The sequence below is a fragment of the Lathamus discolor genome, chromosome 4 (assembly GCF_037157495.1).
Source record: "Lathamus discolor isolate bLatDis1 chromosome 4, bLatDis1.hap1, whole genome shotgun sequence".
NCBI lineage: Eukaryota > Metazoa > Chordata > Aves > Psittaciformes > Psittacidae > Lathamus > Lathamus discolor.
The window spans coordinates 58,509,062-58,529,586 of NC_088887.1; the positions used below are offsets into that span (position 1 = coordinate 58,509,062).

The following is a 20,525-nucleotide window of genomic DNA, read 5'->3' on the forward strand; positions in this document are numbered from 1 at the left end:
AGAGAAACAACTGATTTTCAATTTAGGCTTTCATTTTTATTTCCAGGGATTGGATTTTGCAGCCTTCACAGGTCATATGTTTGTTGGCATCTGCCTTGTTGTTCTGGTCTCCTTTCCTTTCCTCAGACTTCTTTACTGGAACAAAAAACTTTACAATAAGGAACCAAGTGAAATTGTCGGTAAGTGGGAGTGTGAAAATTTTTTTATTATCACTACACTGAATGTGCTAAATAGAAACTGAATAGTGCCTATTACATTGTTGTCCTCAGCTGAAAGCGCCTGCTCTCCTGCAGTCTCTGAACATAAATTTTTTAACTAATAACTTAGGTCTCATTTTTAGTCATGATATTTTCTGACTTCTAGAAATGGATGTTTTTGTGATGCTAAGGTTGATATGTTGACATGAATTGTTAAGAATCTTTCAACATTTATGTGGATATTTTACATAATTTATAGCCATAGGCTTGAATACCAGTGTGTTCTGTGTCACAACAGACATCTGCTCAAGGTGCTGAGTTCACAACCTAGCTTTAGAAATATCTCAGGTTTCCCTTATGCTAGGCATAGTGCCATAGCATTGCCTCTCTGCTGGTTTTCTTCCACTGGATTTTTTCAGCAATCGTTTCCTGGTCTGTGGTCTCTGAAGGACATTTCCTCAAGAGCAGAAGATCCAAGTTCTTTCCAGCTTGCCACTGTGGCTCTTCCAATTCTAAATTTCCCCTGTGCAAAATTTCTATAATTCAGTAGGAATAAATCTGTGTCTTTTTTAGGTTTCTCACCTCACCTAGAAGCCTCGCTAAACCTGTTTCAATGGGTGTTGACGATGTCAGACATGTTAGACCCTTTTTCCCTTCATGCTTTTATCCTTTTCTATTCAATTGTTTTGAAGTATTCATCTTTGTTCTCAGGCTTCTGTTCAAGTGGTGAAATGTAACTAACCCCCAAATGTTCACAATTTCTTTACGAGGTAGGAAATCATTATAATTTCTTAGCAAGCTTTGTGCCACTAAAATGCATAATCTGGACAGCTGGGTAGTTAGCTCATCTTCCTATTGCTCCTTCTCTTCTTCAAGGTGGGGTAAAACCTCATCATGAGCCAGCAGTATGTGCTCACAGACCAGACGGCCAACTGTATCCTGGGGTCAATAAAAAGCAGTGTGGCCAGCAGGCTGAGGAAGGTGATTCTGCCTCTCTACTCCACTCTTGTGAGACCCCACACGGAGTACTGTGCTCAGCTCTGGGGTCCTCAGCACAAGAAAAACATGGACCTGTTGGAGTGAGTCCAGAGGAGGACCACACAGATGATCACAGGGATGGAATACATCTCCTGTGAGGACAGTCAGAGAGTTGATATTGTTTTGCCTGGAGAAGAGAAGACTCCGGTGAGACCTTAGAGCAGCCTTTCAGTACATAAAGGGGGCTTAAAAGAAAGATGAGGACAGGCTTTTTAGTAGGGCCTGTAGTGATAAAATAGGGGTAATGGTTTTAAACTAAAAGAGGATAGATTCAGAATAGATACAAGGATAAGGATGGTGAACCACTGGAACAGGTTGCCCAGAGAGATAATAGATGCCTCATCCCTGGAAACATTCAAGGTCAGGCTAGACTAGGTTTTGAGCAACCTGATTCAGTTGAAAATGTCCCTGCTCATTGCAGGGGGGTTGGACTAGATGATATTTAAAGGTTCTTTCCAACCCAAACCATTCTGTGATTCTGTATCAAAATGTAAATATGGAGCAAATTCCTACCTGTTCTACACAGTGCTTAAGAATGAAAATCTTTTAAGGGAAAGATCATCCCTGGAAGGGAATTATCTTTTTGTTGGGGAGTGTTGTGGTTTAAACCCAGCCATAACTGAGAACCACGCAGTTTCTCTCTCACTGCCCCCCTTCCTCCCACCTGCTCCTGGAGGGATGGGGAGGAGAATCAAAAGAATGTAACTCCCATGGGTTGAGATAAAAACAGCCCAGTAACTAAGGTATAACACAAATCACTGCTGCTACCACCAATAATAATAATGATAAGGGAAATACCAAGGGAAAATAATACAACCGCTCACCACCTTCCAACCGATACCCAGCCTGACCTAGCAGTGATCTAGCCCTCCCAGGTAATTACCCCCAGTTTATATAGTGGGCATGACGTGCTGTGGTATGGAATACCTCTTTGGTCAGTTTGGGTCAGGTGTCCTGCCTCTGCTTCCTCCTGGCTCCCCCTCCTCCCTGGCAGAGCATGAGACTCAGAAGGTCCTTGGTCAGACCAAACACGACTTAGCAACAACTAAAAACATCGGTGTTATCAGCGTTGTTCCCAGGCCAAAAGTCAAAACCACAGCACTGCACCAGCTACTAAGAAGGAGAAAAATTACTGCTACTGCTGAACCCAGGACAGGGAAGAATGGACCCTTTGCAACCTTCCAGACAAAACCCTATGTAATTAGGCATTATTAAAGAAAATAATTACTTTCAGTTTTGTCTGGAAATGTATTATTCAATTGTTGGTATTCAACATTAGGATTTTTTTTTAACTTCACAACTTTATTAGTTAAAAAGAATTAGCTTGCTTTTAGTAATTTCTTATGTTCCAACAGAAGTCATAGCTTCATGAACATTTCCATGAATAACTAGATTTAATAAATACTTAAATTTTCTTTAAAAATGCAAGCTTGCAAGGTGTCTTGAGATAAGTAATATCTAAACAGTCAGAAAATTCGTTCTGTTAACTGTGAGCAATTTTGGTCCTGACGTAATGACATTATTTTGTGAATACATAGTTTGGAAAATAGATTTTTCTTTTTTCTTTCATCTATGAATTTTTAAAATATTATTTTGGATTTCTAAGAAATCAAGTATGCATAACTTTTTTCCTTTTATTAATTTGAATAGTACAATTTACTCACTGACGCAATTTTTCTGCCAGTTAAACACTGTACTAATGAAACACTGGCTAGCATATACCTCTCAGTTCATCTTTTGGTAAGCTGTTAGTTGCAGCTTAGTATGTTCATATGTAGCAGTCTCCTAATTAGCATACCATGTGTTACAATCAGCTGCTTGCCCATTGCTGCAAAGCTAATCAGTAGCTGTTCAATTAGAGCAAATGCACTCTTTCTGTTGAATCTTTCTGTGAAAGGGGAAGAGAAAGCCACCAACACTGCTCCATTAGGAGGTAGCTGTTGTGGTTTGGATTTGCAAAATGTGCTCCAAGGTACTTTCAGGGGTCCTTCCATCTCAGGTTGCAATGATTCTGTGATAACTTCAAATGGCTTGTTTGAAGAAGCTGTTTTAATCAACTGAATACCAGCCTTCCCTCACCCTGCCCCCAGTTAGCAATTAAATAAGATATGGGAGACCTAATTGGTGTATTATCATACTCCCCAGATTTCTCCCTGTATGCCATGTGGTATAGGATTTTTTCTGTTGTTTTAGGCTACATGTATTATTGAGAATGGATAAGCACTAATTTTAAGAACGAACCATGTTGTTATTCTGAAAATACATTGGCAGATTAATTTCAATGTTGTATGTTACCAGTGTCTTTAAATTGTTGCCTTTCAGACTGAGCTGCAGCACTTGTGCAGCGGAGAAAAACTATGTTCCTTCCCCAGAAGCTACTGTCTACTTGCAGTGGCTTGAAGCAGGGCATATTACAAAAGAAAAAAGAATCTGAAGAACTCAGCTGTGAGAGAGAAAATCAAATGTTATAAAAAAAATTAGGGATATTTTAAGGCCTTTTTTGAGTGTGACTTTCAGCTGATAAACCTGCACCTTGTTTTGTGTGATGGAGAAAAAGATAGTAGGGTTAGGGTTGAAAGCTGAGAAGATTTAAAAAGTTTATATATATAGTTTCCTAAAAGAATATCTAAGGGGAAATAACAATATATGAATGTAACAGGAATTAAAATTGCTTCCACGCCCCCCCCCCAAAAAAAAAAAAAAAATAAAAGATTGAAACCAAAATTTTTGCTTCCCTTAAGGGTTAACAACATATTATTTTGCCATTATTCCTGCTGGCGTGGCTCACTTCAGCAGCTGGGAAAGTACTGCTATGGTAGTATGATAGCATGGAAAGTTGACAACAGAAGGAATTTTCTAATTAATCATAGTCATGTGTAAAGTGTTTAATATGGGAAAAACACAGTGCTGTTTCTCACAGTGTGAAATGTGGCAAGCAGATGAGTGAGCAAATCTCTTTCTTTCTTACATGTGGAGCTTTACAGCTGCTTCTCTAAGATAAATAAAAAAGAGAGAAGGAGGGGAAAAAAAAAAAAAGAGGTAGAAAACCAGTAGTGAAAAGGTAAAAAGTCTAGAAAAGGAAAGAAGTAGGGGAGTGATAATTGAGGGTTGTGAGACATGTACAACTGACAGGACTGTGCTGCCTGCAAGATGTCCAGCCATTGTTCCCACTACTTTGAGTACAGACTGCTCACATTGGTCCTCGTTTTGTATGAAGCCATGGAAAGAATGGCAGAGCTAAGGGGATGGTCAAGAGGGAAAACAAGGTAAAATTGAAAAAATTATTTAGCATTTAATGTCTGGTGAGTTTCCAGGCATTTTCTCTATGCCAACTGACCAAGCACAGGCATTGTCAGCTGTAGTTGTAGCTCAGCAGAAGGTATAGCTCAGTGCTGTTGTTATTAGTTAGTCCCCTTTTGCCTGTCACAGCTCTGCCTGCCTGGAGGTATGTATGGTCCTCATCACAGGTGGCCATAGTTAAAAGTTTAACAGCTTTGTTGTTTCCTCAGGGCATAGGATGTCCTGGTGGCCTCTGCATTCTCTAACAGTGGTGCATGTCCTCATGCCATGCCCTGCAGTGTAATGTACAACTTTTGGTTTAGTGCTGGGGAAGAGCTAATGTGATGACTTGCAAGATAACTTCAGCATTGCTTCAGTTTGAACTAAAAAAGGCTAATAATAATGATAATGATGATAGTAATATCAATGCCATGAGGACCTCACAGGGGCACAGAGGGCACTGAGGGTAGGGTGTTATATAGCCACATGTATTCCCTGGGGTCAGAGAACAGTCCTTAGCCCTATTTTAGTAACCTATTTGTAACTGTAGGAACCAGTTAGTTTCTTGCTAGAATCAGTGAGAAGTACATCAAATACCTAGCTGGATTAAATACATCAACAAATCTCAGTCATGAGGAGTGTCTGTATCTCTGCAAATACCTTCTAAGGGCCCGAAAAGCATTATTGGTATTTCATGTAATAAAATAGTGGGCTGTCCTCACTTGAAAGCTCATTCAAGTGAGGAAACCAGCAGGCAGATTATACAGAGAATAATGTCCAAGGAAAGGAATATTTCAAGATATTTTCAAGCACTCAACTCCAAACTTAATCTGGATAGCAATTTTGAAATATGCATTGCACTCGACTGTCCTTATCTGAGATGCTAAATCATGGGAATAAACGGAAAGCATTTTATAAATCTTGAAGAATAATGAGGAACAAGAACACACTCTTGGTTTGTTTTTTGTTTAGTTTTTGTTTTTTAATAGTTAACATTTTAACTCTCCTACTGTGGATGATATCACACTAAACTAAAAGATGCAACTTTCTTACGGGTTATCTTTCAGTCTCAAAGGAACATGTAGTCTTACAGTCCCTGCAGAATTTGTGTATACTCCTTTTTGGATAATATATCAGGATCCATGAGGGTCATGGTTTTATGCTTAAAAATGTTGAACAGAAATCAGTCTTTTAGTATTTGCACCTTGAACAGCTGTTTTAATTGATCATTAAAAAGGAATGAAGGAATGAAAATAAGTGTAGGTTTTTTACTACACAGATTCAAGATTTTTAAATCATTTAATGTTTAAAGACCTGTAAGTCCTTTGAACTGCTTTAGAGTTGATGGAGTATTCCTTTTGGAAAAAAGAAAATGTCGATCTGTCTTTTCTTGTTTTCAGATTATAAAAATAGGATTCTGACATTACAAAATAAGGGAAATATGACAATCTCATATTATTTGTTTAGTGCGGTGGTAATATAGCTGACAAAAGAAGGCAACTGTAATATTACTTTACCTACCTTATGCAGAAAGAAATGTAATACAGTGACATTTTGAATCAATAGAGCAGCACTTTATAATTTATTATACACATTTTTCGTGGAAGGAATTAATACCGAAAAACCACTGATGGAACGTAAAAACTGAGGAAATGATACCTCCTGTTTCTTTTATAGCACTTCTATCCTTTGATTTTTGGGTACATACCACAAGTGTGAAATGATTGTATAGATATACACCGATTGACAAGACCTGGCCTTTTCATAAAGTGTTTTGATGAAGCTGTGACAAAATGTTTTGCTTTACTCTGGTATTGAAGCTCATAATATCTTCCTGATATACAGAGCTGAAGAGAACCATTAAGGCTAATTTAACACATGCTCTGTATCTGTTTGCTGCAGAGAGCTTTCACTGTGATGATGTTTCAAATACAAAAAGTAACCTTGACAGATTTGTAAAGTATTCCTGCCATAAGCCAAACTTATTAGTCACCATTTATACATTTAAACCAGTTGCTAAATACATGGTGAGTCTGAAGTGTGCTTCATTATTTGCTCTTTATTTATCCTATTAAAAGCATTATATGAGACACTATCTTTCAAATTATGAGTTGTCCTCTTGAGGCTCTTTCTCTTCATGATTCTTTTTTCCTGAATAGGACTTTGGGAATACCATTTGTAAGCGGTTTCTTGTGGCACTTTGTTTTGTTTTGCTTTGGATTGGATTGGTTTGGTTTGGTTTTTTTTTTTCATGGTGTTGAAAGGACCTCAGCAGTAGTTATGTTTGGTGTAGCAGTAGTTGTTTGGAGTGTATCTGTTCACTTTTAAACAGAGGAGAATGAATTGAACAGATATTTTTTAATTGTAAGATTTGTACTTTAATGGAAAACATTGGCTAAATTGGTTTTCATGTCTGACAGTTTTGAATTAAAACTTTTTGAAAGGGAGTAAACCAGAATTACTTTCCAAGATTTCAAACCTGATGAAAAATTTCTGAAACAAACTACACTGGAATACAAGATAATCAAAAGCTTAAAATACTTGACCCTTGATTTCCCATGACCCTGTGCCATTCTCAGTGTAAAAGAACTGAATATTGTGATTCTCAGAGTCCTGTTTTGAAAAGATGGGGAATTGCAGTAGAGGAAACTAAGGGACAAAACCACAAGGACTGAAATAACTTCGTTGCTTTAAGTCTGACTTACCCAGAGATGGGAACAGAGCTGAGGAAATCCCATCCCTCATTCAGGGACAAACCAATTGTAGAGTAATATATGTCTTTATCAACCATTCTGAAATGTTATAAGAGCTCTAGTCCTCTTTAATATGTGCAGATTACTCCATCTGACTGTTATGTGACCATCATAGTGGTACTAAATTTACTTTTCTCTCATAAAATGCAGCAATAGGCTTGTACTGTTGTAGATTCTTTCAGTAGCTAAAATTATAGGGGGGACCCCAAAGTGCCTTGAGGAAAGATTCCAGTTATATTTTGAAGGAGAATAATACTATTTTGCAGCTTTCTGAACAGCCTAACTCCTAGGGCTGCTGCAGCCTTCTCCAGCTTGCCTGGAAGAAGATTCCTGGGAGGTGACTTAGGTGTATGGTGCCCTCTGAGGTTTGCAGTTTTCTGCCAGGCTCCAGCTGCTTTACTACAGGCACGAGGATGACCTGTAAATACTGTGCCATGGACGCAAACCCATGCTAGGCAACTGAAACAGCATTAGATGCCTTGGTGACCAAATGGGGCTCCAGCTGTTGGTCTCTGAGTTGAAAAGCTTATATAAATGTAGATTGCTTTATGCAGAGTTGTGCAGATTTTTTGCATTCCTTTGCAAGTATTCAGCTGAATGAAGCAAAGTGTGTTTTGTTGCTGTTTTGAAGACCCTGCAATGTTTATGTGTCTGCTTAACTTTAACCACTACTGATGAACTGGACTACACAAAAGAATAAAGTCAAAAACATTTCAGGCATTTTTTGTTTCTTTCCCCTCAGATTGAGAGCCTTATGCTTGTGTCCTGTTGAGGGGTGCTGCCTCTAGGATTGAGGCATGAGTTGTTGAGCTGGAGTATTCCTTGAAGTGAATTCTTTCTATACTTGTTTTTTACCTTTCTGACTTAGTTTCTGTGCTTTAAAAATGGAGATAGCACTTACCATCTAATAATGCTTAGAAGATTAATTGCATTAATCAGGGATTTAAAAAAATACTAAAAATTATGAATATTGCTATTACTAGATTATGCTAGAATTAATGGTACTTAATTTGCTTTTCAGTTAACCTTTAAACAAAAGAATGCTTGATCTGAGAGGTTAGCAAAGAAACATAGTTGCTTTACTGAAGAATTAAGCTATAAAAGCATGTGGAGACACCATCCCCTTCACAGGAACATGCTTTATGTCATTAGTCACAGCCTAGCAGTACAAACCTTGTTGCTTGCAACAAGGTAGTTAATGTACTTAGTGCACTTGCAAGTTAAAAATTGTCATTTTATGATAATTCTTATAATCTCATCAAGGTTGGTCATGCTCTTCTGAGTATCTTCAATTAATGAGACTGGCCTTTTCAGATTCTGACACTGGGAATTAATTACACTCAGTTTTCGAGGATGTCTTCTTTGTTATTGGCAGTCAGGTGGGAGGGAATGCATGATTACTTTAAGTGAAAATTAATCTGACTATTAGTTGTCAGATTGCAGAAATAATAAGCATTTTTAAATGAAATTTAATGTTTGCTAAAATGAAGAAAATCTTCTCTAAAATGTTATTGCTCAGGTCAGTAACTGAAACTCCATTAACTTCAATGGATCAGGCTGTCGTATCTGTGGCGTAGGGTTTACATATTTGCTGATCCTTTATTTGATACTAAACCTAATCTAAACCCTGTTATTTTCTTGTTGGAAATGGACTTTCTGTGGAAAAAAGAAAGAAAAAAACATTTTTTTTCTTTTTCTTGGTGTGAAATAATAATGCTGGGTATACGGCTGTGGTTCCTTGTAGGCTTTATGAATGTACCATGTTCACAAAGACTTTAGTGTCATAATGGGCTGAATTCCCTGATAGAGCTGTAGATCTCTTGTCTTCAATCTTTAACTCCAGATTACTGCATACTAAACTTTGCTTCTGTCACTTCAACTACTGCTACTACAGTTGCAGTTAAATGTTAATTTAGATGTTTTATAAACTATCATGAAAGGTACACTCCGCACACACGTGTCATGTCAATTATTAGCAATAGATCAGGCAGTGGTAGGATAAATTGGATGGTAGGCTGATCCACCATAAAGGTAACCCTGTGAGAACTCTTCAGATTGGGTTTTGCTGGAAAAGCGAGTGGAGCGATTTCACTCTTGTTTAACACGACCATTAGTCCCCATCTAGTAGGGGACAGGAACTTATGGACACAGGGGAGCAAGGTGTAAGACCTTCCCATTCAGGGGCAGCCAAATGCTGCATTTATGCTGCCCTAGACACAATTTCAAAGTGACTGGTAAGATCTTAAAGTTGCCTTAAGCCCTTGTCCATGCGTAACATAGCATGTCATAAAATATTAGATGTTCTAGACTCTAGGGGTTGCCTTTCGGATGGGTTTGCAGGCCTGAAAAAGGAGAAGTATAGAAAAGCCTAAAGGGTTTTAGCTATGTTCAGTGATTTCAGGGTCCTGTATTATGCTTCCTTCAGAACAAAACCAATGACCAGTACATATGGATCACCTATCTTATCATGATAGCCACAGTGAGCTATCATGATAAGACTGCATGAAAGAGAAATAGGAAAAAAAATCCCCTATTGTGTAGGATTAACTAGAAAACCTTTTCATAAAATTATTGCCACAACAGCCGTCGCAGTATAAAAAGATGCATCAACTGTCCTGATTTTCAAAGGACATGTTCTTCAGGAGTAAATTCAACATCCTGTTGCTTCACCAGGAAACATTTGTGCAGTTTCTGAATGAATATTCTCCTCTTTAGTGATTTCCTGGAAAACCCAAAGCTTGCTTTTTACTCTATTTTTTTTTTTTTTTCCTTTGCATGCCCAGTCTAAGGTTTAAAGTCCTTCCTGAACAGGAACAGACACTTTTCAATCATTCTCCAAGACCTTTACAATACTGGGAAAAAAGTAAAATTAAAAAGTGTTGAAAATCCTTGCAGGATTTTGGAGGCTGATTGCAAGCGCTAATCAGTTTGTCTGAATTACACAGGATCAGATATCTTTCAGTAGGTGATGGTAGCTGTGTTTTCAGTGCCTAAGAATTAAATCCTCTTAGGAAACCTTTAAAATTTTGAAAAATTTCCATTTATTTTTCATTCTCTTCAGCTCTGCAAAATGAATGGTAAAAACATTCACTTTTTTGGCAACCATTCCAGTAATTTTAACAGTTTTGAGACCAGAGCACATTATACATATTTTGCGTGTCTCTGGATTAATATGCATTATACTTGCTCTAAAATAAGTGATTTTGCTTCTTTTTTAGAGCTGAAACATGAGATCTATGTTTGGAGACTGACAGCACAGCGCATTAACCCAGCCAGCAGAGAGGAGACTGCTGTGAAATGCCTCCTGATGCAGAAGGTGCTGACTCTAGAGATGCTCCTGAAGAAGAAGCTGAGGACATTTCACAGGTGAGTGGTGACCACTGAGAGGTGACCACCTCCCCTGCTCTGAGCCTCAGTGGGGACAAGCTGCAGGCATAGGCAGTTTGTTGGGCCGGTAGGGAGCTCCTGCTCATCTCAGTCTACATCTAGGAACGATAGTGTTGCTTTGCTAATGTCAGGGTTAATATTTCTGTTTGCTTCAACCAGCCAAGGACTCATACCTGGTAATTTTAGGCAGAGCTGGAAGTGAAGGCTTTCAGGGATCTTCACTAGGATAAGACCTATATTCTTGTCTCTTGATCAGATGAGTATTGGGGCAGACATGAAGAGTCACCTTCAACTTCAATAAAACACAAAGAATTTTAGAACAAAACTGATGCATAAGACCTGGAAAACATATATCAATATGACCTGATTTTAAATATATAGTGGGCATGACGTGCTGTGGTATGGAATACCTCTTTGGTCAGTTTGGGTCAGGTGTCCTGTCTCTGCTTCCTCCTGGCTTCTCCTCCTCCCCAGCAGAGCATGAGACTCAGAAAGTCCTTGGTCAGAGTAAACATTACTGAGCAACAACTAAAAACATCGGTGTTATCAGCGCTGTTCCCAGGTCGAAAGTCAAAACCACAGCACTGCACCAGCTGCTGAGAAGGAGAAAAAGGCTGCTACTGCTGAACCCAGGACACATAACTAACTGTTTAGGTATAGAAAAGAAGTTTATTGAAATTAGGACTAACAAAAATGTTAACCTTATTTTGCGTACATTCCAGCAAAACCATTTGTTATGCTATGGAATTTAATGACTGAAAATAGCAGTGATAAATAGTCTAAAAGTATAGAATTGACTAAACTGAAAGTGAAATGAATATTTTTAATTAATAAGCATGTCAAATAGGCAGTAAGGCCACGCAAATATGTTATCTTAAACTACTTCAGTAATATGATGACTTTTTGTTCATATTTTTTGTTGGTATTGTGTACTTTGAATGTAGTGACATTATTAATATTTAAAGACAAAAAAGACTGTTAAGATTGCCTTCTTTTAGAAAGATTATAACAGCTTATTAGACTTCGCAGCACTCTAAAGAAGATACTTCTGAAGTATAAATAAAAATTGTATATTTAAACTTAAAAATCAGGATTCCTGCAGCACATTTTACAGCAACGTAAAAATTCATTAGCATTAACATCAGCACTCCTGAACTAGGAACCATGGGCTTTTTGCTGGAGGGCTGACTATGCTGGTAACATGATATTTGGATCGTAAAAATTCATTATAAAATGCAAATGTAAAATACATGTGTTCTAACTTTTGGACGTTAGCACATGACCTTTGTTTTATTGCAGCAGGGTACACATCAGCTCCTGAAACTGTAAAGGGAACTACATATTGCGTATAGCGAGATCCTATACGAGGGTCCATACCCTGAGGCTAGCTCCTTCCAATCCTGTGGCACTCTTCATGAACCAAAGAGTTTGTGCATTAGTGGAGCATGCTACAAAAGTGGAGTCTTAAGTGAATGCTCATGAGAATTTTGATGACGGCTGTAAGAAGGCTATGATTCCTTTGTGGTACAAGTTACTCTATATGGGGGAAAGATTGATCTATTTGTGATGAGAGGGATTTATTCCAGCCCTCTTGTCAAAGCTTTACTTTCACTCTGGGAAAAAAGTAGGTGTCTTTCTCTTTCAGGCAAATTTCACAAGAAGATAAAAACTGGGAAACAAATATTCAGGAACTCCAGAAAAAAGTAAGTATACGGCAGTTTTTCTCAGTATGTGTGCACCTATGCCTTTATACAGAGAGAGTGTTTTGAATCTAATGCAAATTAATAACTCTCAGGATAGCAGAAAAGCTGGCAGGCAAGCGGGCTGGCTTCTCTGTGGGACGGGGTTACTAAACCACATTGTGAGGTTTTGTTAGGTTTTATACTTTTGTTCCTTAGAAAAATATAATTGAAAGTATCAATAAATGATTCAGCAGTGTTTTCTTGGTCAGAAAGACTCAGAAGGTGTCAACAGGTTGTTTATAACCATGATGCGTACACTCCTGCTGATGTACTGAATACTGACTCTAGTGTACCACACTGTCTGTGACATGCCTGCTTTATTATTTACAGAGGGATAAACCACTTGGATAAATCCTGTTCTCTCTGATGTGCACACATTAACACTGGCTAAGTACGTTGAAGCTGGGTCTGATGAGATGTAAACTCTGTAGTGGAATTAATTACACCTAAATTTAGTTGTCTACATGTCACATCCTTCCACCTCACTGGCATCACTAATGAATCCAGGACTGTGTTTGGGAGCTCAGGTCCTTGACTGGGACATCACTGTCCTATCTGCCACACCAAACCAGAACAAACCCAACAGAATTTCTTATTAGCTTTTACACCTTTTTCAAGGCATTGCATTAAAGACAACCTTTTTAAAGATCGGAGACTTACTTACTTGTACTTTAGTAGAGCTTTGAAGTATGTGAATTGAGGTCAGGACTCAGGGTGGGAGATGGTGATTCCCTGGACTGGTAGCAAATTGAGATGAGATCAGAGCAAAGAAGCAGAGTCATGGTGGAAAGCCCTGGGTCTGAGGGTGAGAACATGAGGAAGGTCAGCACAGGGGTGCAGGAACTGGGCAAGGAAGTCTAGAAGCTCCACAAAGATTATGGGCTTGGCATGTCCATGAGAGTTGTGCAGGAGGCATGAAAGATCTTGACCTCTAGTCTAGTTTATAGGTTTTCAAAGCATAAGTGCAAAAAGGGTGATTTTGTCCAGCATCATGAAATCACAGAGTGCCTGGAGTGCCCTCTCTAGTAGGAATTGCATTTCAACCCTACTTGTCCTACTGAAATTAAGTTGTGATGGGGGTAGATAAACACAGCTGAGTGTATGCAGGCAGGTGCTAGCTACTTTTATCAGATCACATTTGGCCACAGGTTCATGGTTTTTATAGGTATGCATGAAGTGCTTCAATTCTAATAGTTCTGTCTTTTATGCTGAAGAGGTATACACAATACAGGAACAGGAGTTTGCACTTCACACGTACTTTTGTGAGCTCTATGCATAATAGATAGCTCCTTGTTTAATGCAGTTATTATTTTTCCCTCCCTGTCTACAGCACAGAATAACAGACAAAATTCTTCTCATCAAATGCCTGACTGTGCTTGGATGCGTTATTCTTATGTTTTTTCTCAACTCATTTGTTCCAGGCATCCAGCTAGATCTTGGTAAGTTTCATAGTTTTGTTCTAAGTAAAACAACCAATCTCTCCGAAAACAATGGTAATATTTTTCTATGTCTGGATCTTTTCAGAAAGCCCTTTTCCGTATGTCTCTGGCCTTGCAGTTCCACCAGGTTAATCAGAACAGTGATTTCTCAGAACAGGTGTTTGAAATGCAGTCACGTCCCAGTCGCCCCAGAAGGAATAACAAAGAGCGCTCATGACTTCATTTCTCTGACTTCCCAGTGCTAATGAGCTGGCTAAGCATTGCATAATGAGCAAGTTTGACCTTGGCATTATTGCTCTGTAGGCTTGAGTGAATGACCAAGATGCACTATAAAGATCAGAATATAATCCATGGAAGAACAAAAAAGTAGTATAGCTTTATTTCTTGGTATAGATAACTCTTTGTATAACTTTCAGTCTCCATTAATTTATTACCAGAATAAATCATCCTCCAAAATAAAATCAGGAAGACATTGTTTGTGTGTGAAATGAAAGTAGCTGTATGCATACTTTCTATGTATAGACCTATATGTGGAGGTTTTTACACAGCTAGTTGTATACCTGTATGAGAACAGGTGCTGCACATCCAGAAACAAGAACCAAATTAACCTGTACATTTAACCAAAGGACAGTCATAAAACCCATTTGTGCATTACCCTATAAAATGTTAGAAATATTTTTCTGGGCTGCTGAACACTTGAAAGTTATGGAATTTCAGATTTATCTTTTTTTTCATGCAGTCTAAATACCCCCACTGTGTACATTGATCACAGTGGCTGAAAGATGTAAGTTTTGAAGAGGAATATCTTATGACCAATAAATCAGAGAATCAATCATCATGCATAGATACTACATTGAAATCCATTTTAGTTATGCTCAGTACAGAGCTAGTACAATGGTGATCAAGTTGTAAACAAGACCTTCCATATCTACTGCTGACACCTCTGGTGTATTGGCTGGCTTAGAAAGGTACCAGTAGCAGAAAGTTTTTCTCTGTGCTGTGACCTAGGGAAGGAAGCACCAGTGCTGTGTGTTGCTGGCACCAGTGGGAGGATATGGGCTGCTGTGTCTGGAGGAACGTGTTTTAATAAATGTAACTTTGCTGCTAAATGCGTTTATTCCAGGGACTGATCCCCAGCCCTCAGGCCTTAGAAGTGCAGGCTGGCTTGTGTCCACACTGCTCAGATCTTGCCCCTCCAGAGCAGACTGGCTGTATCTCCACAGCACAGCACCTGGCCCTGCGTTTCCTCTTGGCATTGTATGTATGGGCTAATTAATTTTTAGGTTTGCAGCAAGGGCAGTTTGGTAGCCTAGCATAGCTCTGGTTTAAGATTATGAGGCTGAAGGCATATACTGCATTATCTGGTACATGTGATGGAGTTTGAGTGCATGGAGCCACTAGGAATAATGTTGGAGCAGAGACCCAAACCTGATCCGGACTCACCCATGTTGTTGTTTGGGTGTGATCCCTGAAATCAGTTCTGCCCAGAATTGCACCTTTGTTTATTTTTGGCTTAGATAGCAACGTTTACATGAGGGGGACTCTGGGGCACTAGGAACTCGCTGTGGACTTACACTAAGCAGTTATCAATGTTAACCCACCCAGGAAATCCTTGTTGGCATACGGCGGTAGTCCTGGTGCCCTGAAGCAGTGTGAGCTTAGGAAAGGGGTTGTGTCACCCAGGCTTTTCTTCCCCATTTCAGCCAGTGCTGTGTGGCAGCTGCTATAGCAGCTTCCCTGTTCCAAAGTATTTGTCATGGAAATGGGCGATTTCAGACTATAAAGATTTCTGGCTGTCAAGAAGTTAAAAGGTACACTGACATATCTTTACAGCAAAAGTGTTATATTACTAAGGTGTAGGAAGATGCAGAAATTGAAGATATTTGAGGTCATTTGAAGTCACAGTGGCTAAGAATATAAGGAAGGCTTTCACATCGGTAATTTAAGAAATCAATTTTCAGCCTTACTTTTCTGTCTCAGGTGAGTGGGAACCGAAGCATGTAGGATTTATTGAATTAAACCCAACATCTATGAGTGTTTTTGAAAAGCCAGTCAGTCAGTAAAGACCATATAGCAGTGGCTGCATGTGCTGCTGGTAAGATATTCTTTCAAAACTGCAAAGCAATTGGAGTCAATACTAGAAGAAACTTAGTAACTGATGATTGGTTTTGTCTTACTTCATGTCAGTAAAATAAATGAAAACAAACGGCATGGTTGGCAGGCAATGCAGGCTTCTATTATTCACTAGCTGATCTTCAGCTGCAACCTTGAAAGTAAATAAGGGTTCCATGTGTTCTGTGTAATTTCTTCATGTTCTGTACGCATGGCAAACCTCTCGGATTAATGAATAAATGTTATTAAAGCATATATGTAATTTCTATGAACAATTAGTGGAACCTGTAAACTTCTACTGAAATCTCATGGGTTCCTGAATTCCACTATCTTGATGATAGCTGTCACTCATCATTACTGAAGTAGTGCCACTGTGAATCTCTGCGGATTTTAGTCTTCCAGTGCATGGAAATGAATTTCTTAAAATACAGTACATCTTGTACTCTGGTGGTTTGGGTAAATTTGTTCAATATGTTTTTCTCATAAAAATGAATGTATATTGTAGTTCACTGTTCAATTTTCTACAAGAATAATGTTTTATACGGAGGCTGAAGTGTCAGGAATCTAATAACTTTTAATTGCATTTGGTAGAGAGAATTAGAAAGATTATAGAATTCTTTATCAGTCCCCAGCCTTGATCCAATTTTTCCATTATGAACTTGGAATCATTAATGTAATTTGAGGGAACTGACATTTTAATTTGAATAATAAAATTTGCATACTTAGCTGCCTTTTCAAAAGCAGAACATTTTCCTATTCAGTTTTCTTGTACCTGTTCATCAACTTATTTAGTCTAATTCTGTGAAATATCTATGTTAATGAAAGATTAATACCAAGACTTTAAATGAACAGATACGGCAAACTTGAAGATTTCTACAGTGCTTTCATTCATCCCCCTGGGACTTGACTTTATTGATAAAGCATTGATAAAGCACCTGAGAGAAGATGAAAAAGGATCAAAGTAAAACCCCTTTGAGGATTGTCTTCCGTTTTCACTGTGATTTAACTTCCGTCCATGGGCTTGGTCTGCAAATTCAGATGTTTTTGAGGATGCGAAAGTCTCTTTTTGCAATTTAACTTAATTAGTTGTATCTTCCACCATTGAAACATGTGACCGAAATAGTGGAAAAGTAGGGAAATAATTGTTTTCAATTAGTTTAAACTGGCTTTTGTTTGTTTGGTAGGGCACATTGTGCAGCACTCCTTTTTATTTTATTGCCATAGTGTTAAAGGAGAAAAGTGTTCAGCTACTGTCAATACAAAAGACTCCTGTTATATTGTCACTCCTTTGGATACCAGCTGTCATATTTCTGACTCATTCCCATAATTTACAGAAAAAATGTTGAAATTCACATGAGAAATTAAATGCCTTAATTGGAAAGGGCTTCAGCAGAACAAACCCCCCTAAGTCATGTCTACAGAGAATGTCATGCAAATTATAGCAAAAATTCCATTTTAACCCTCAGAGAGGCGTGACACCTTAAATTCAGGGAAGTGAACTGGACTGGAAGTTTCTCCCCTATAATTTCTCTTGAATTTCATCCTGCTTTTGTTCAAGTGGACATGCACAATTTTCACTGCCATTTACACAGGTGAACCAACCATTATAATAGAGTTGGAACTGAGTGGCACTTGTCTAGTAGCTTGCTTAGTGTTAAAGAAAGGGCTGCACTGCCCTGGAGAGCTTCACAAACATTCTTAAATTTGCCACTGAATCACAAAATGTTGGAAGTTCCCTGTCAGTATTTACTTGGCTTATAATCACCGAAGCTAGTTCTGTGTTACTGCAGCCGGCAAAGACTTTAACAACTAGCTTCATGCATATTCTCTTCTGCAACATCTTCAGTATGGAACTCACTGCAGCAACGATTCTTCCCTAGCAACTTTGAGACAGATTGGCAGGGTCAGTATGTGTAAAAGCTTGTCTGGGATTTAGCAGTGCTGTAATCAGTGACAGAAAACCTTAAATGTAGAGATCTTTGATTAAATTATTCAATGCTATAAGCTAAGAACTAATGTTGCGCAAGTGAAATAAACATAGTCGTATGTTTTGTTTTTTTTTTTTTTTTCCAAATGTGCAGCCTAGAAAGATGCCCAAGAACTCTAACAAGCTTCCCCCCACCACGACTTTTACCTGTAGCCTCGGACAGAGAATATAAGTGCATTTGAACCTGTGCTAAGAAGTTTCTTTAGAATGGTGAAAATATTTTTAAACTTGGACCACTCTCACAGGTCTGTGAGTAAGATCCTGCCTGACAGCGTGCAGCAGAATTTCTCAGGTCCAAAGGATTTATAAATGGTCATGGAGACAGAGCACAGGTGTGAGAAAAGTGTGTGGACAGATCCCATCAGGCTGAAAAGGGTGTTAATGTCAAAGCATCCATCAGACTCTTATTTTCACACTTTAAAATTTTATTCTGGAGCTTTTTCTCATCTGCTAGCAGTGATAAATAGATTAAACCATGTTTTGCTACTATCCTATATGAAAGAGGGGTTGTATAAATCTGACACTGTTTACAAACTATAAAGATATGTGTGCAGAAGCAAACAACCCTGGCTAAAAATTTAAGTGTTTTCACACCCAGAGAGGGAGAAAAAGATTAAATATTCATATTTTGGAAATGTTTTGTTTCAGATTAATTTGTGCAATGGTTAAAATGAAAGGTTCATTATGGAGCTACTCAATGTTATTGAAGAGTTATTTTACAAAATGTTTGGAAAAAAATCAACAAACCAGATCAATTTAATAAGCTGGTGTATAATTGGTTAGTGCTTAAGAAAACAGAAAATACTGGTGAGACAGTTAGCTGTTAAGCTATAAAATCTGGTCAATGACATAGATTTAAGAAAGTATAGGCTTAATGCCAAAAGCCACATTGTTAAGTTTAGCACATCTCATATTTCACATTTTATATAACTATATGATCATGGCAAAAAGCACACATTTGCTTTTTAATTTGTCACTGAATCTAACATTTACCTCCAGATTATCTAGGCTCAGTGATATTAGTCTGTTTTAGCTGAGGAGAATTTGTAGGTATTGCCTGCTAAGTAATGGCTCAAGTGATAATGAATTATCAATTGCATTTAAAGCTGTTACAACCAAGATTTTATTTCACTTGTCTTTTTTTTTCCTTTGTATGTTTATTTTATTTTATTACTTTGTAAAGCTTTCCAACATGGCTTAATATATTAAGGAATGACATGCAAAACCTGGGAAGCAACATTTATGGACCTTTTCTATAGAGCTAAAAATATCACTTGAATAATCTGTTGTTGCCTGGAAACTCCTTCACACATTTCAGTAAAGTAGATGGATGGATTTGGTCCCCAAAACATTTGGATTAGGGATGCCTTCTCTGTATACGGCAGAGAAAATAAGTGTCTCTATATACGGTAGGTTCCCACTTTCAAAGTATCAGTGGTGATGTTATGTTTGTGATATTGTGGGCAAAAAAGGGAATATTCCTAATACCTGAAGCTAAGAATTTATTGTTAGTCTAATTAAAAGTTGTATCAGTGTAAACAAAACACAACAAACAGTTATTGTTTGTCCTCTTATGACAATACATATGCAGTCCATATTAATTACTGAAGCAACACTTGTTAACAATATACAATATACAGTTAAAAATGTAAATATAACCCAACAAAACCCCCAAATACTCTCAATACCTTCCCTTATATTTTGATGTTAGGGTCACCCTTTGATGCTCTGCAGGGTGATAAGGTTCACAGCTTTGGGCTGGGTAGAGACACAACATAGCATTGATATCTTTGGGCTTTACAGAGATTAATGTGATAGGGTTCTCTTCCTTCTCTTTACCAGGAGGTGAGTAGTGTTGATGTTTTCTTTTTCCTTGTACTTGGGTACACTTGAGCCCATTTTTATGCGTTTTCTAAAGCTTTACACTTCACTTTTTCAAATTTGGTTTTTAGCTCTGCGTTGCACCCAATTTTATCGTACGTGATATGTTGCATGTATGTTACACACTTGTTTCTTCTGCTTTTGTTACCACTAAATGAGTTTTGATAGTCTCCTAAGTTTGCTCTGTTATCTGTAACTAAGCACTCTTGTCTGCATCAACTTCTTGCGATTTTCCATTAACTCTCCACCTGCATGAAGCTGTGACACTGCTTTCAGTGACTGAAGTGATTTCTTTAGTTCGTGACCTTATAATGGTAAACGGAGCAATGAGCTGTAGCATCTGACAAGTGTTCAGCCTAATGTAGTAAGATATAGTAAGTTTAGAGCCATGGTTTTAGGTAGTCCTCTTTGAAAGTTCTCATCACTTTCTGGAGACCCTTCCAGGTCCTTGCAGTTGGGCTTGCAGGGGCTGATCTGCAGCCCTTTTCCTCAGGTGGTATAAGCTATAACTGTCAATGGAATTTGGCATATTTAGTACTTTTTGCCTCCCTGCCTTTGCTTCATTCGACTGTTGATCATTTTGAGAGTAGTGAGATACTGGAACACATTACCTAGAGAAGTTATGACTGCCCCATCCCAGCAGTGTTCAAGGCCAGGTTGGACATGGCTGTAAGCAGCCTGGTCTAGTAGAAGGTGTCCCTGCCTATGGC

At 38.3% G+C, this 20,525-nt stretch overlaps 1 protein-coding gene across 2 annotated transcripts in view; it reads left to right on the forward strand.

The window, feature by feature from the left end:
- Positions 1-20,525, forward strand: part of OCA2 (OCA2 melanosomal transmembrane protein) — a 144,250-nt gene that overhangs the window by 53,013 nt on the left and 70,712 nt on the right. For both annotated transcript variants that reach the window (XM_065675751.1, XM_065675750.1), the window contains 4 exons: positions 47-179; positions 10,486-10,633; positions 12,300-12,357; positions 13,727-13,835. In XM_065675751.1, the coding sequence (XP_065531823.1) occupies positions 47-179; positions 10,486-10,633; positions 12,300-12,357; positions 13,727-13,835 (448 nt within the window). The remainder of the gene's footprint in view (positions 1-46; positions 180-10,485; positions 10,634-12,299; positions 12,358-13,726; positions 13,836-20,525) is intronic.